The following is a 15,289-nucleotide window of genomic DNA, read 5'->3' on the forward strand; positions in this document are numbered from 1 at the left end:
TCAGACCTCAGAGGTTTAAGATCTTCAGACTGAAAATATACTTGTGCTTCTTTAAGTAGGCAGTTGTTGGTTTTCTTGCTTGTTCTGCAAACCAAAGTGCAGCATAAGTCTTGTCTCTTTGTTAGCACACACTGGCATTGTATGTGTATCATTCTTTGTGTATTTCTGCTTTTTCTCATATTCCCAACTTCATGCATCTTGCATATTGTTTGTTTGCTTTGGGAAAAGTTATTTTACTTTGCAGTGCAAAGAGAATTGAGCACATTTCAATGAGACGTTATATATTAGCTAAGCTAGCAAGCATTGCTAGGCCTGCTGGCTTAGTTAATGCATTTAATTTTTCATTTCTAAATGTTACTGCTTGGTAAATACCACAAGAAAGTTGTATAGGCTTATAAACTCTGTGTAAATTGGATATGATTTGTACTTTAAAATATCTTTTTTGTATTGAGCAGCAACACAAAAGTAAGTAGTAAGTGTACTAATAAACTTAGCGGGATACAAAGAGGTAGAATGCCTGTCCTTTGCTAAGAATAAGTTTAGGAAAAACAAAAACTCACTTCAGCATTCGTTCATTTGTCTCTTCATCCATGTTCAGGGGACTGAGTGAAGATGAGGAGATGATACCGAAGGAGCCCAGAGGCTGATGGGTGATAGGTGAGGTAGTCTGACGAGTGGACATTCCACTAATAGATGGAGAGTCTCTCAGGACGGATGAAAATGGGAGGCAGGTTGGGGCACAGGAGACTGACATGTTCACCACCTCCACCATCTTCTTGTTCACAAAGGCTAGTCCTGAGTTAGGGATCTTGGAGGCCTTGGATTGGCAGTCCAAAGACGCTTTCTCACAGCTCGATAGTCCATTTACATCAGCAGGTGACACTATCTCTCTGTTTGTCACGCCCAAGGGGTCACTTGGCCTCTGTGTGGTGCTGTTACTGTTGGACAGATCACTGAAGCATGAAGGTTTTATAAGTATCTGTGAGGGATCTAGACATTCATGTTTCTCAGGCCCGAATAGTTGGGTCTGATGGAAACTTTGGCACTCATCTCCTGTGTTAATCCTCTCCTGATCTGTTGCACTTTCATGCACACATGGTTTGTTTCCACAGCCACAGGGCACTGTTTCCGATTCAACGACAAAGACATCCTTCACTGAGGTTACTCCACTGATGTGTGTTTGATTGTTCGTATTCTCCCTCTGGCTGCCAATAACAGCACTTTCCTTGACATGAGGGCTTTCTGCAGACTCTTGTAAAAGTAATACTTCAGAAACACTGCTTGACGCTGACTTTATCCTGTATGTCTCTGACAGGTACTGTGGAGAGTTTGACTTTTCAGAGGTCCCATTCTCCTTGACAATATGGCCAGGATTTGATGATGAACTCATGTCTAATGGAGATAATTCTGACTGTTCAGAATCCAGGTTGCTGTACAAAGAACAGTTTGTCCTACATGAATCTTCATGTTGTACTAAGCTCTTGCAATCTGTTTCCTGGTTGAGCAGCATATGGCCATCCTCTACATCTTCTGGGCTACTTATCTGCGGCGCAGAAACAGACTTGGTCAGCTTGCTTAGCTGCCTCTGATGCTGATCCTCCTCATAGGGCAGAGAACTAATTGATGTAAGTGAAGCCTGTATACCTCCACTTGGAAGGCTGCCGTTGCTCTCCATCTGCAGGCCTTCCAGATAGCTGCGGTGCACCGGATGATTTAACACTATTTGCTGTGGGATCTCCCGTTCGCTGGAAAAGTCCAGAGGGGGTCGTCCTCGCAGTGCGGCCTCCACTGGCCACGCTACAGAGCTGGGCTCACTCTCGATACCAGAGTCTGAAATAACAGAGGACGAGCGCTTCATGACCTTGGTGCCGACCAAACCTCCGCGATGAGTCGTCTCTTTTCTGAGCTCACCCGGAAAGAGTGGTATTACTGGACAGCCAGCAGGTACACTGATAGGAGGGACATCCTCACTTTCATCATCCACTGAGTGATTTAAAGGCATGGCGATGTTAGACTGGTCTGCAGTGTTTTCATTCTCTATTGCATTGCTGTGGTTTGTGGCATCACAAAGTTGGGCAATTACTTCTGTTACAGGATGAGAAGACTTGTCACTGTTGTCTACAGAATCTGTGAGGGGACTAAAGCTTGAGGAGGGAGCCAAAAGTGCCTCTCCTCTACAAGGATCACATGACTTATTTGCAACGTAGATCTCGCCTGAACTATAGCTCTCCTTATTTTGGCTGTGATTTTCTGCTGCTTCCGTCAAGTTATCCTTCACTGCCGCGGAAAGTTCAGTTCTGCCCTCAGTAGGAATGATGTTCTGGGTACATCTGGTGTCGCTCTTATTCTGGTCTGCTTTGAGCGAGACATACAAGGGCAGGTCCGTGCATTCACTACCCAGAGAATCCTTGGGTACTGCTGGTGATACGGCTTCTTGGCTGCTTTCGAGAATCCTCTTGGCAAGATCTAAGTTGGTTTGTTCATCCGCAGTTGCAGGCATTGGCACATGTGATGTGTACTCTGGAAAGATAAAGAAATTCAGTTTGTAGAACAAGAGTTTGGTCCTGAGACAATACGTAATGATATGTCAATAGCAGGTAGCAAAAGATATATATTTTGTAGTACGTGTTTGAGGAGACTCCACATATCTGTCCTCAAAGATGATAGGCAGGCTGTTCCAGTCTCCATCGATGTCCAGGCACTCAACAGGTAAAGGAGGCATCTTGGTCAAGTAGTCTGAGCTCCGTACTTCTGCAGCTATCTGGCCGTGTCTATTGATTCTAAATCAGGCGAATTCAATTTTAAATATTATACTTCTTGGCACTCACAGAATGAGCTTTCTGACAGGGGTGGTACTTACAATTCCTCTTGAAATGTCAGAGATATCTCTTTGTGGTGCTCGGTGAAAAAGTATGCCTCGGAGAACCTCCTGACCTTGTGTTTCCAGAGACATACAAAAAAATTTATTTTTGTTAAGAGCCTCAGTCTCAGTCTCAGATCACTGGCAAACCTATGGTTGGGTTCAATTTCTTGGTTCAATAAACAAGAAAAACTTACCAAGTATTTGATGAGCACGTTGGTTTTAAAGATACAATTTTTTTATTTAGGATGGTTTGTCTAAATGTTAAATGTTCCATATAAAGGCTGAACTTAACTCGAACCTGTTCCCCTTAACAGACACTGACAACCAGGTAGATATTGTGAGGTTATTAACATTAGCTCATAAAATGACAACGTGTGCGAGGAAATCACTTCTTCCAGTCTAATGTCTAATTAGAAATGCATCAACCTCAAGAGTCAGCCACCACGACAGGTAAATCACCAGGAATATTGTTTCTGGTGTATTTCCAACCCAACAATATTTGAAGAATAAATGTTAATTGAAATCCTAACTGCACTGTTGCAGTGGAAGCATGACAGTATCTCCGTGAGGTAATCTAATACTAAAGCAAACATGCTCATTTTCATTTTCAGACAACTGAGACGAAAAAGCTTTGAGACCTACTCCACTGTGTAGCACATTTTCATATTAAACAGCCCAGTGATTTAATAGAAACTGCATGGGAAATCATATTAGATTGCTCAGCAAGTTTTAAGATATGGAGGTCCAGAATGGCATTTATAATTTGAATAATTCCTTTTGAAACACTCAAAGCTCACAAATAATCAAGTGCATCAGCAATGAGGCTAAACATAGTCTAAACGTGGACTCAGAGAGGGAGCAGCAAGCCTGCTGTGTTAATGGCAACAGGTTTGATGCATTTTCCACAAGATTGGAAATTAGTGTATTCAATATTTAACAACAGAATAAATTATGTACATGGAAAAAAGGACAACTTGATTTAATGGGACATGACTGATCAGGGGTTCATGATATGAAATTACATCATTTAAACCTTTGTCTCTGATCTTACACATTAAGCATAGCTGGACTGGCCATCGGGCATACCGGTGATTTTTCGTTTTTATAGACTGATGGTTTTTTGTTGTTGTTTTTTTAACGGTATAAACAATGAAAGGTGGTGGATTGGCCAGATGCTGGCAGATGTGTAAAAATAACTCAGTTGTTTGGTGGTGGTTTCTATGGTGGAGCTTTCACAGAGGCCAGCAGGTGGGTGAGAGGAAGGGGAGGCAGGAGGAGAGACCCGAGGCGGCCGAGTGTCAGGTGAACTGAACTTCAGGTAAGAAGTTATGACCTGCAGTCTATCTGGGTCAGATATAAACTAAGTTAAGGTGTAGTTTATTTTCGTTGTGCTGACTTTTTACAGTCAGTTACAATAACTCGTACTGCTTACTAGCTAGCATGACGGAGTTTCTATACAGCTGGTTCGGTGCTATGATGTTACTGATAGTGAACTTTATTTTATTCATAAGGTTAGTTAGTAGAGTTGCCAACCGTCCCGTAAACAACAGAATCGTCTCGTATTCAAAGAAAATATTACGCGTTTCGTATTGAGCTGAGAAGGAACACAGTTTGTCCCGTACATCAGCTAGAATGAAAAAAAAGACACAAAGCTGGAGTTATTCTGCGTCTTTACGCTGCAGCTGCCTCTTCTCCTCTCATTCTCTCCCCCTCCCTCTCATGTTGCTACTTCAATCATGAAACTGATCAATGATCAGCTGATCAGCTTTTCTGTCGCAAGTCCCGTCTCTCTTGTTTGTTTATTGCCCGCTTTGCACCAGAAAGAGGAAACCAGAGGATGTCACGCTAAACAACAGCAGCACGTTTAAGCTTGATCAGCTGTTGTTAGAATTTACTTAATATTAATTTCTAGTATCAGCTGATGTTTGCTGGAGCCACAGCTGTAAAACCTGCTGGTCATGATATCGGTTTGGTTATCTGGTGAGAGGGAAACGTGAAGATGAAACCAGGAGATGTCCTTACTGAATCATCAGAGCTGAACAGGTGATGGAGAAACATGTCACCTTTTAGGTGACATGAATGAGTTGAAGGGAAGTTATGAGCTGTTTCTGAGAGACAAATAACACCAGCATCCTTTTCTACGTAGCTGACAACTGGTAACTGTGCAGGGGCGGATCTAGCAAAGTTTTGCCAGGGGGGCAGGTAGGGCGTTAACAAGGAAAGGGGGGCACAAAGAAATACTTTTCTTTCTTATTCTCATTTAAAATGTTTCGCTTTTAATAAATAATTATCTGAATCTTACAACCAAAGTTTTTATCTGATGTAAAATGTATAGAAATCATACATATACCAACAAGACAGTGTACATCCCTGTCACAACAGTTTTTGTTTTCATTCAAAGGCTTTATGGCTTCTCCTGTAATACCTGGTGGGCCGGTCTCTAGTCAAAATGCCCGGGCCGATTTTTTTGTCCCAGTCCAGCCCTGTCAGTAAGCTAAGCACAGACTTTTCATGCTCCTTACCCACCTGCGATCAAATCTTTTGTTTGAGAAAGTCAACTAGGCTTAAGGGCGGGGGAGGGAGAGCTTATAAGGCTTATTTAGACAGAGGATGAACTGAGGGTCAGTATTGATATATAATAATAAATTTAAATCATGTGCAGTTACTCTAGAACAGGGGTGGGCAATCTCAGTCCACGAGGGCCGGTGTCCCTGCAGGTTTTAGATGTGTCCTTGAACCAACACAGCTGATTTAAATGGCTAAATTAGCTCCTCAACATGTCCTGAAGTTCTCCAGAGGCCTGGTAACGAACTAATCATGTGATTCAGGTGTGTTGACCCAAGGTGAGATCTAAAACCTGCAGGGACACCGGCCCTCGTGGACTGAGATTGCCCACCCCTGCTCTATAAGAATCCAAGAATAAATATGCAGAGCTGGAAATGAGAACAAAGCTCCCCTTTTAAAGACTGACTTGGCTGCCTCTGGTATCTTATTATCTTCATGTGGTTAAACAGACGTTGATGTCATGGGATCAGATGTATTTCCAATACCAAACTTTAAGGAGACAGTAACATGCATATTCTTTTTACAGAACTTTATGCACTCCTGTGAAAAACTAAGTACACCTCATTCAGTAGCTTACAGAACCATCTTTACTAGCAAGAATGTGAAGTAATCACTTTCTCTATGACTTTATTAGATTCTAACATCACTGTGGGGGGATTTTTGGCCCACTCGTCTTTACAGCACTGTGTTGGTAGGGTGCAGGTTGACTTTGGAAGTCAAGAAAAGGAAGCAAGTGAAGGCAGGAACAGGGATTAAATATTCGAAGTTGAAGAAGGAGCAAAGTTGCACAAAAACTGGTCCTGGGTGGTAGGGAAGAGTTGCCAGATATCTGGGAAGAAGGTGTTGAAGGTTAAGGATGTAGGTGATGATCAGTGAACAGAGAGCAGCCAGTATTGGTAGTAGAAGAAGAAGAAGATGAACGGTAGGTAGAAGGTCTGATCTGATAGATGGATTTTTCAAGTCTTGAGGTTTGCTAAGATGCAACCAAAGTTGCTGCCATGTTCCTTTTAGGGAGACGATACTTTCTCCTGGCAGCTCTTCCTAAAAAGTAATGTTTTGTAATATCTCTGAGCTTTGCTTGAGGTAATCTTGGGATGAATTTGCTGGGATATCCACCCCTGGGAGGACTGTGTCACCTCTGCTTTTACAGAGGTCAGTCCTTTTTGGGACGATCACTTAATCAACAGCACCTGGCTCCTACTTAACCTCCAAATTCCTATGGAAGCAGTAAGGCTGTACTTCATTTTTCACGAGTGCGCATTGAGTCCTGTGAAAACGCTGTATCCAAACTATCTTTATGATGGACAAATTTAACAGTACTTTTATAGGTAATCATCCGAACGTTTTTAGTGCATAACAGTTATTGATGCTTGATTGGGCTGAACTTTGACATGTTTTTCCTCATCAACGTGAAAGTTAGTTTGATTCTTCTTAGACAGACTGTTGTTCAGTGTCATGCTACTTTCTGAAAACTGGTGACAACATGCCTTTAAGGAGCTGCTTTCAGAGATAAAATGTCAATGCTTATGAAACATGTTTTATTGTTCTGTGGTATTCTTGCATTTTAGCGTGGGTGTAGAGGATCACAATCACTATATTTAAACATATCGGCACCAGGGCCTAATAAAGGCTCAGCACCTCAGAGAGGCAAATGATGACGTTTGAACATTGTATAAGCCTGCCTTTGATGGAGCTGAACTCTCACCCTGAGCGTGTGGTGCTCCTGGGCCAGATAGGACAGGATGTGGGGGTTGAACACAGCGGCCTCCAGGAAGCAGCTCCACAGAGCAGCCAGCTGGAAGCAGAGCTGGCTTACGTCCCTGCTGATCTGCTCCGCTACCTTCTCGTGGCCTTCTTGCAGCTGAAAAGAAAAACGCAGTCCTGTAATATTTAGCTGAAAGTGTTGCATTTCAAAGAACTCCCAGAATAAAGCATGCACAAGTCCAAGGATGGGTGATTGTCCTGCTCACATATTTATACCTACAAAGAAAACAGTATCTACAATCTGTCTGATATGAAAATGACTGTGGGCGGATTATTAATAGGAAATTTATATCCAAGTATGGAGTGGCAGTTTGCCTACACAGCGAAGAATTGTCAGATCCTAGATTGACTGGTTGGCAGCTGCTCACCTAAACGCTAATCACGACCATTTTTACTGGTATCATCTAATAGCTTCATTATACTGAAAAGCTCCGGCCTCATAAACAGATTTTATTAAATGCCCCAACATATTCTGATTAAGGCACATATCAATGCACACTGAGATGCCAGAAAAACACAGAAATTAAAACCAAATGCAGAAAAACAACCAGGGTAAAAGCACTTAAGCAGTAACAAACAGAGTGGGAAAGAAGCAAGACGGGGATCACACAACAAGCTGACAAAGACTGAAGTAGAAAACCAACTAATTGCACACAGCATGGAGAAGAAGAATAACAGGTGAACGCCATCAGGACAACAACAATGACGGCACAAAAAAACTAAAACACTCCCTTTTTTTCAGCTAAACTAAAGGAAGTAAACTGAAATAAGTACTAAGAATAGATTCCTGCACATAAACATAAAGATCACGACATGAATAGTGAGTCCTGTTTTTGCTACAGCCTGAACTCTCTTAGTCAAGCTTTCATGTCATTTCTATTCCTATTCAGGAATAGTTCTCCAGGATTCACTTTTCTTTGGATGTTGGCTGCTTTATGCTTTTTGGTCAAGATGAACACTGTGCACACTGTTTCAGTAATGTTGAGGTCCGGGCTCTGGAGAGGCATGTCCATGACTGATAATGTTCCACTGTGTGTTTTTCTATCCAGGTATGTTTTTACTGCAGTGGCAGTGTGTTTGGGATCATTGTCATGCTAACAAAGCTGTTGCCAATCAGACATTTTCCAGTTGTATCGTGGTGGATCAAAATCTGACGGCACCTTTCTATCTTCATAATTCCATAAATTTGACAAGATTCCCAACAACACTGGCTAAAAATTAGCTGCACACCAGAGACTGTTTCTGTTGTAGACACCCAGTGTTGTATATCTCTCATGACCCACTCAATGATTTGAACCCCAACATACTACCACCACCCTTCCACAGAGTCCTTTTCTGATGAGTCTTCAGATTTTTTCCTAAATCAGATACTGTTCATCTGTGATATATATCATTAGGTCTGCTACATCTTATTTTGTCCGACACTTGCTCAGTTACCTCCAATTTTTTAGGAGCACATTGCACACCATTATGAGATACACCAAGTTTTTGACTAATAGCTCTTTGGGAATCACCTCACTGGTGTAAAAATACTATTTTAAACGTTGTCTTTGGCATTTCTTGCAGATTCATCTAAACACATGGAAGCAAATCGGGATTTTTTTCACAGGCTGCTCGTAACAAAGTGCCTATAGATAGTATTTAAAAGTGTTTCTTTGCTAAGTTTCTGTTATGTGCAGTGAGACCACTGGCTCATCCTGTACTTGATTGCTTGATAGTTCATAGGTCAGTGTTGAGTGACTTAATAAATGGTCAGTTAGAAGGAGTGGACTAAAAATGTTGAGTCAGAATGTCTAGAAAACTTTTGCTCCAGATCACTTTAAAAATTAAGACGTTTGATTCCTTAGAAGAACATAACAATACAAAGAAATAACTTTTTTAATGTGAATCTATTCTTAGCATGCTGGTGCTTTTTTGTATTAGAATAGAAACAAATAGGAAACAGCAGGTACTATGGACTAGTGAGATATCAAAGTGAAAAGTGACAGAGGCTGCTGTGTTGGTTAGACTCTAAAAAAGTAATGTTTTCTTACACAGAGCTCTATAATAAAGTATTTTTGTTATTGTCAGTGTGTGCTGTGCATTGATGAGGTTAAAAATAAAATAGCATTATGTCAATAATTCACATACAAGTAATGGTTTGATTGATTGTTAAGTTTAATTATTTTTACTTATAGATTAACCTGCATTTTACCTATTTTTTTGTTTAATAAAATATTTATAAAGAGACAACAAGATAAGATATGTTTGTAACTATCATACAAAGGCATGAACTTACCTGTAGCTCTATTGTCAGCTGATTTAGAGTTTCTTCTACAGGCGACACATCTGTGGGAATAAAGATATTTGGGGAGTTTTAACTTTCATTATCCTGTGACAGAGGGTCATATACACATATAGTTTGAAAATCTTATAAAACAAGTTAAACATATGTGCACAGTTTTAGATATAGACAAGCTGAAGTGAAGGGAACTGAAATGGCTTGTTTTACTGAGTGGCTAAGAGGCTGCACGAAGCCCCGTCTAAAAGGGCAAATATAGAAACATTTACATTTACTGCTAAAGACCATGTGATCAAACTGTGTTCAGAAAACTGGAGGTTACAATTAGCATGCTTTTACTCCACTACATATATACGAAGTTAAGGTTTTAGGGGAAATATAGTGTCACTGTACCAGAGTCGGAAAAAGGTTTACAGAATACATAACAAGTACTCTAAGTACATCAAATAATAGCAATACTTATAGTTTAGTTTTCAGTACAGGTAAACTGTTTAATGTTAGTCCTCTATTTCTATTGGGGTGATTTTAAATTACTTTCTGACAAGTTCATTAAAATAATACTTTTTCTACAGTTTTAATTATATTTTTAATAGTTTTCATTGTCATAAAAAAACAAAGAAAACAATTCCTGCATTATTAAAATGTTCCAATATGTTATTTTCAGATCTCACTAGACTTTTAATGAAGAAACAGGTCCAAGGCTTTCTATATATGTGCCACCTGATTCCAGAGGAATCTGCTGCAGCTGCGGGATCTCCTTCATGAGTGCTGTGTAGTACGTGTGCAGGCCTCTGTGTGCCACCAACAGGAGGCGACAGAGTCGCCGGTGCCACGTATGAGCTCTCTGCAGGCAGTTTTCACTGGGCACATAAAAGCTTCCCTGAGGAGAAGGACAGAGGAAATGTCAGCTGCTATGTAGGTCACGAGCCACCTCTCAAGAATAATGTCCTCTTTTAATGACAAACATGTACACATACTTGAACTTAACAGGCTCTACTATAGCCTGGTTTGAAGGTTTGTTGCTCTGACCTCTTAGTAATAGAAGCTTACTTTTGCAGTCACAATAACTCCTTGGAAGATCTGATACAATAAAACAAATGCCTCTTAAACACAGCTAGCTGTGAGCTGCAAAAGCAGATCAAGACATTTATGTGGCACACGTGGATGTAAGGCAGCCCTTTAGGGCCTTCAGAGGTCCCAGGTGTGGGAACTTTGCCCAAGAAGCAAAGCACTGTTTGGAGAATAGTCTTTTTAAAATCTGTGCAACAATCTGTATGAAATAGTATTTAAATATGCTTCACATTATATCCATTGAACTAGAATCAAACGTCCAGACACAGGTCCTTTGTTTGTGCCTGTAGGTAGATATGGTTTTGAGTAGATGAGTCATCCCCCAAAAAAGTGCCCAAAAAATTGCTTCTGCGTCATGAAAGCAGTACCATCAGTTTTTTCTGAGTGATAGCTGGTGTAGAAAAGTTATTTTTATACCGTGTTATTTTGCACTTCATCCAAAAGAAGGAAACTGAAACTGAGGATGTAAAGGGTGCGAGTCATCAAGTATAACAAAAACAACTAACCCCTGTCAGTGTCTGCTGTGGCTCACTCATCTGCCTGCCAGCCCATTTACCACTGAGTGTTTCTTTCTTACATAGATAAGTGTATGCTAAAATGTAGGTGGAGAGCTGCTTGACAAGGAACCAGCACATAAAAAGAGAAATAATAAAAACAACAAAATCTGGTAGCTCAAGTGCAAACCTCTGCTTTTTGATTGGCCAGTAAAATCTGGGCTGTAATATGGGCCTTTGTTCCAGCAGATGGCTCTCTAACAATGAAAGACAGGCTCTAGCTGTGCTTCACCAAAGCCGTTAATAGTATTTGCTGGCACTGTGCAACCAACTACAAATCACCAAAGCCTTGAAGTCTTCTAGAAGAGACAGTGGTCCAAAAAGACTGCATCATTGTAGACGTGAGTCATCACAGTATGCCTACCACCATCCATGGTCCCTGACCCCAAACACCCATCAACAGAGTTCTTCCCACCCAATGCTGAGATGTTTGGCTGCCCCTGTGGAGTGTAGAGCTCCACAAGGCATGTGATGCCTGAGTATCTGAGGACGTACTGTAATTTCCCTCGAGCTAGTAAAGTTGCCGGCCCTATCATCATACCTGTGCACACTCTGTAATTGCTCCAGTGGAGTATACCCAAACCAGGAAGGAACACCTGTATGTTTACTTCCATAATTCTCTTTAGCTTTATAGAGGCCCGCTGGGTCTGTAAGCGAGATGCACCGAAAAATAGCTTTTTTTCCCCTATAAACTAGTCGTTATCCTAAAAGCAGTTTCTCTACACACTAACAATGGTTAAAATCTGCCACAGTTCACCTGATGTCGATTTCTGCTTCTGTTTGCTGCTTGTTTAATTTGCTATGGAGCCGTTTACTTCTGAAGCATGCAGGTAGCGTTTCATTCCAGTGTTCCAGTTTTGTGTATAATTTTTACAAAGAAACGCCAAATTTAAAAAAGTCTTATCTTACAGCAGAAGCACAAGATTTAGACAAAATGACACATGTAAAGGGGGAAAGTGCTGGAAACTAAGTGTAGCCGCAGGTAAAAAGCTGTAAATAAATAAAGGTGAAAGAGTCTGCAGCGTTGTGCGCAGCTTTCACCTGCAGCTATGTGGTACGTGGCGCTTGCAAGCACAACTCATTACTGTGATCAAACAGAACCCCCCCGCTTGGCTAAACGCTGAGCTTATTAAAGCGCCCAGCCAGGGGTGGGAGTAAAAACCGGGAGGAGGAGCGGCAAGGTGGCGTGGGGGCCTGGGAGCTCATTAGGATTTACTGTGCAGACCGTGACGTTCATGGAGACCTTAGAGATGCATGTTATAAAACCTGAGGAAAAACTCCTTGTACCTTATGTTGCTGTAATTACCAAATATACACAAGAAAGCTAAACTCAGTAAGGAACAAGAGCCCCAAAATATAATTTTTGGATATGCGGTGATACCTGCAAACAGCAGCAGTGAAACTATCATAGATTCGGGTTGCGTTGGGAGTACACCACTGCATTTGGTAAAGTTTTGCAATTCTTGGGAGACTTGAAAAAGGTCACACTTTTTTTTTCCTTTCGCCTGCTCAGTACTGTTTGCTCCGAGTCCAAAGAGTCACGAGAACAGGCTAGCTGCTTGATAGTGCAAAGAGATACTGTGTTACTATGGCTCCTTATCTGTAAACTATGCAAACTAGTCTAGACAGGAATCTATGTGAGATTAAAACTATCGTTCACCCGTGCTTGATAGAATCACTGCATTGTAACATATTGAAATATAAAACATTTTCTTCTAGTTTTAAGAAGTGCATGTAACTTTGTACATGAATCTTCCATTTACAGGAGAAATGATGGTAAAAAAGTGGCACTGTGTCTCAAATGCACCCACACAGTGGATCGACAAATGCACAAAACCTTTTTATGAGACTTTTGGAAAAAAGAAATTGCTGGAATCACCACTCTGATTTTTAATGATATCTTTTCACACTGGACCCTCTGATGAGGCCTTTTCGGGCCCGCTTCCCATACGTTTGACACGCCTGCTGTATACTGGTTGTGTCTCCATACGGCTGCAGATTTCTCACTTTTATCTGCGAGCTGTAGGGCTTGTTAACCAAAGTGCTGCATTCTCTCCTATTGACTGACAGCTAGCTACACACTCACAGAATCAAGGCTAATTACAAAACTAAAGAAAGAAAGAAGTTGTTGAGTCACAATAACAAACATGAGTCATGGGTGTCTTTTATCACCTGCTACTATTGAATACAGCTTTTTACTAATATATGCCTAGGTGAATAAAAGGCAATAAAATAAATTTGCTATAGGCCATATATAATCATGATTAGTAATTATGATAGATTATTATTTATTTCACTGTGAATCTTAAGTGCGCTATAAATAAGCCAGAGGCATGAGAGACAGCACCATCATTTCCAGTGGGAGTTCCTATCAATTCCAGATGCTAAGCCTGGAAGCCTACAAGCCTGGGCAAGCGGCTTCAACAAATAGTATGAAACACCACAGCGCTGCACAGTGATAATCACCACGTTGGCCTCTGGTCTTAAAACCTACAGGATTCTGCATAGTGCCAACAAATGACTGATTCTGAAGGACAGACAAGGTCTGGAATCTGTAATCCAAATCAGGACGACTCCCTTCCCAGCTCAAAATCCAGTTGCTTCTGGATGACATGCCCAAACAAATCCCGGCTAAATCTGTCGGCCTCTGTCCTAAACCTTTCTGTTTACGTCATCGCTTGGCATTTAGCTGCTCGCTCACAAAAAGAAGAGAACAACCAGCTCAAAGGGAGACATTTGTTTTCAGCTTTGTGAGACAAAATAGGCTTTGACTTTGTGTGACTTTCTATTTGAAAGCAGGTGAACTGCTAAAGGTTAACACACCTCAGAGATGACAGGTTTGCAGTAGCCAGCGCCGAACACGAGGTTCTCTACAGACATGGCGGACGGGTCGTTCGTGCTCTCTGGCGAGCCCTTCCCAAGCCAGGAGCCCTTCCCCGTACGGGCAAAGCTGGAGAGAGAGCAGGGATGACACAGCAGGGGCAAAGTATGAATATGTGTGTGTTGTATTTAGTGTTTGTGACTCTGAAGGAAGACATGAACTGAGAAATAAGAGCAGTTTCGCTGCAATCAGTCAAGTGCTGCAGTAATCTATGTAATGCATGTTGGAACACCGACTATGACACTGACGGCTGAATTCATCAGATGAGTGTTTGGAAAATTATTCATTCAGCTCGCCAAGAGATACATTATCAATTGCAAAAGATGCGCCAGCAGTTCAAGCTCACGTTCTCGCCTGCTTGATTGTATGGGTTTCATTTCAGTTAGATTTTTCACTTAAAAAATTAAAACCTGCTCATTGCAGATGGTTGACCTTTTTTCTTGAACACATCTCCAAACAGCATTCAAAGCCATAGATTACAAAATGAATGGCTTATTTATAAAGAAACAAAGATGAATCCAAGCAAGGTTTGGATAACGGATTAGCAGATTGTGCAGTGAAAAGAATAGTTGGGTCCCTGAGATCATACCAAATCAGATACAAATTTGTGCAATGTGAAGATTCTGTCTGCAGGATGCGAAACAGTTGCAAGCTTTCCAGACTTTACCTGAGCAGGGGCTGATGTAAGGCAACCAGTGAAGCGTGGATGGAGACAGAAATGACTGACAGGTGGAAATAGTCGAACATGACAGGGACGTGGTGGTGGAGGCCTCTTCGCGGGTGGAAATGGAGGCTGAGGGTCCGACTGCTGATCAAGGGGACAGTCGCTATATCGGCCAACCTGAGGGAGTAAAACCAAAACCCAACTCTTTAAGTGAAAACCGTCTTTTTTTGCCATCGTCCATAATGTTTGCAGCTGTTCCATTAGAATGGCTCATCTAACAAAGGACAGAATAACTAAACAAAATCATTGATGGAAGTACTCAGATGTTTTAATTAGATAATGCTACACTGTAAAGTTCTCTGTTGGTATATTAAATTAATCAGGAAACCCTAATGAAAATAATTACAGTTAAAGTTATTAATATGACAAGTCATAACTGTTATTTATGTTATGAGTAGACTGTTAAAACAATAATTACTAAACAGAATTTCAATGCCTGCTTTTTTCAGCACTGAAAATGAGAATTAAATAATACATAAAAAATTTAAATCTGATAATCTTTGTATCTGTGCCAGAGAGTGCAGATTAACTAAAGAAGTGGTTTTATTGCTGATAGTAAAAGTGTGACCCTGAAGCGCCTAAAACC

General features: G+C 41.1%; 1 protein-coding gene across 1 annotated transcript in view; it reads right to left on the minus strand.

Moving 5' to 3' along the window:
* fam135b (family with sequence similarity 135 member B) overlaps positions 1-15,289 on the minus strand; it is a 52,627-nt gene that overhangs the window by 13,728 nt on the left and 23,610 nt on the right. The window contains exons 6-13 of the mRNA XM_065471287.1: positions 14,647-14,820; positions 13,922-14,048; positions 10,194-10,353; positions 9,471-9,520; positions 7,134-7,289; positions 2,861-2,934; positions 2,626-2,780; positions 561-2,520 (exon numbers count right to left, since the gene is read on the minus strand). Of these exons, the coding sequence (XP_065327359.1) occupies positions 561-2,520; positions 2,626-2,780; positions 2,861-2,934; positions 7,134-7,289; positions 9,471-9,520; positions 10,194-10,353; positions 13,922-14,048; positions 14,647-14,820 (2,856 nt within the window). The remainder of the gene's footprint in view (positions 1-560; positions 2,521-2,625; positions 2,781-2,860; positions 2,935-7,133; positions 7,290-9,470; positions 9,521-10,193; positions 10,354-13,921; positions 14,049-14,646; positions 14,821-15,289) is intronic.

This window comes from Pelmatolapia mariae, linkage group LG22 (assembly GCF_036321145.2).
Source record: "Pelmatolapia mariae isolate MD_Pm_ZW linkage group LG22, Pm_UMD_F_2, whole genome shotgun sequence".
Lineage (NCBI taxonomy): Eukaryota > Metazoa > Chordata > Actinopteri > Cichliformes > Cichlidae > Pelmatolapia > Pelmatolapia mariae.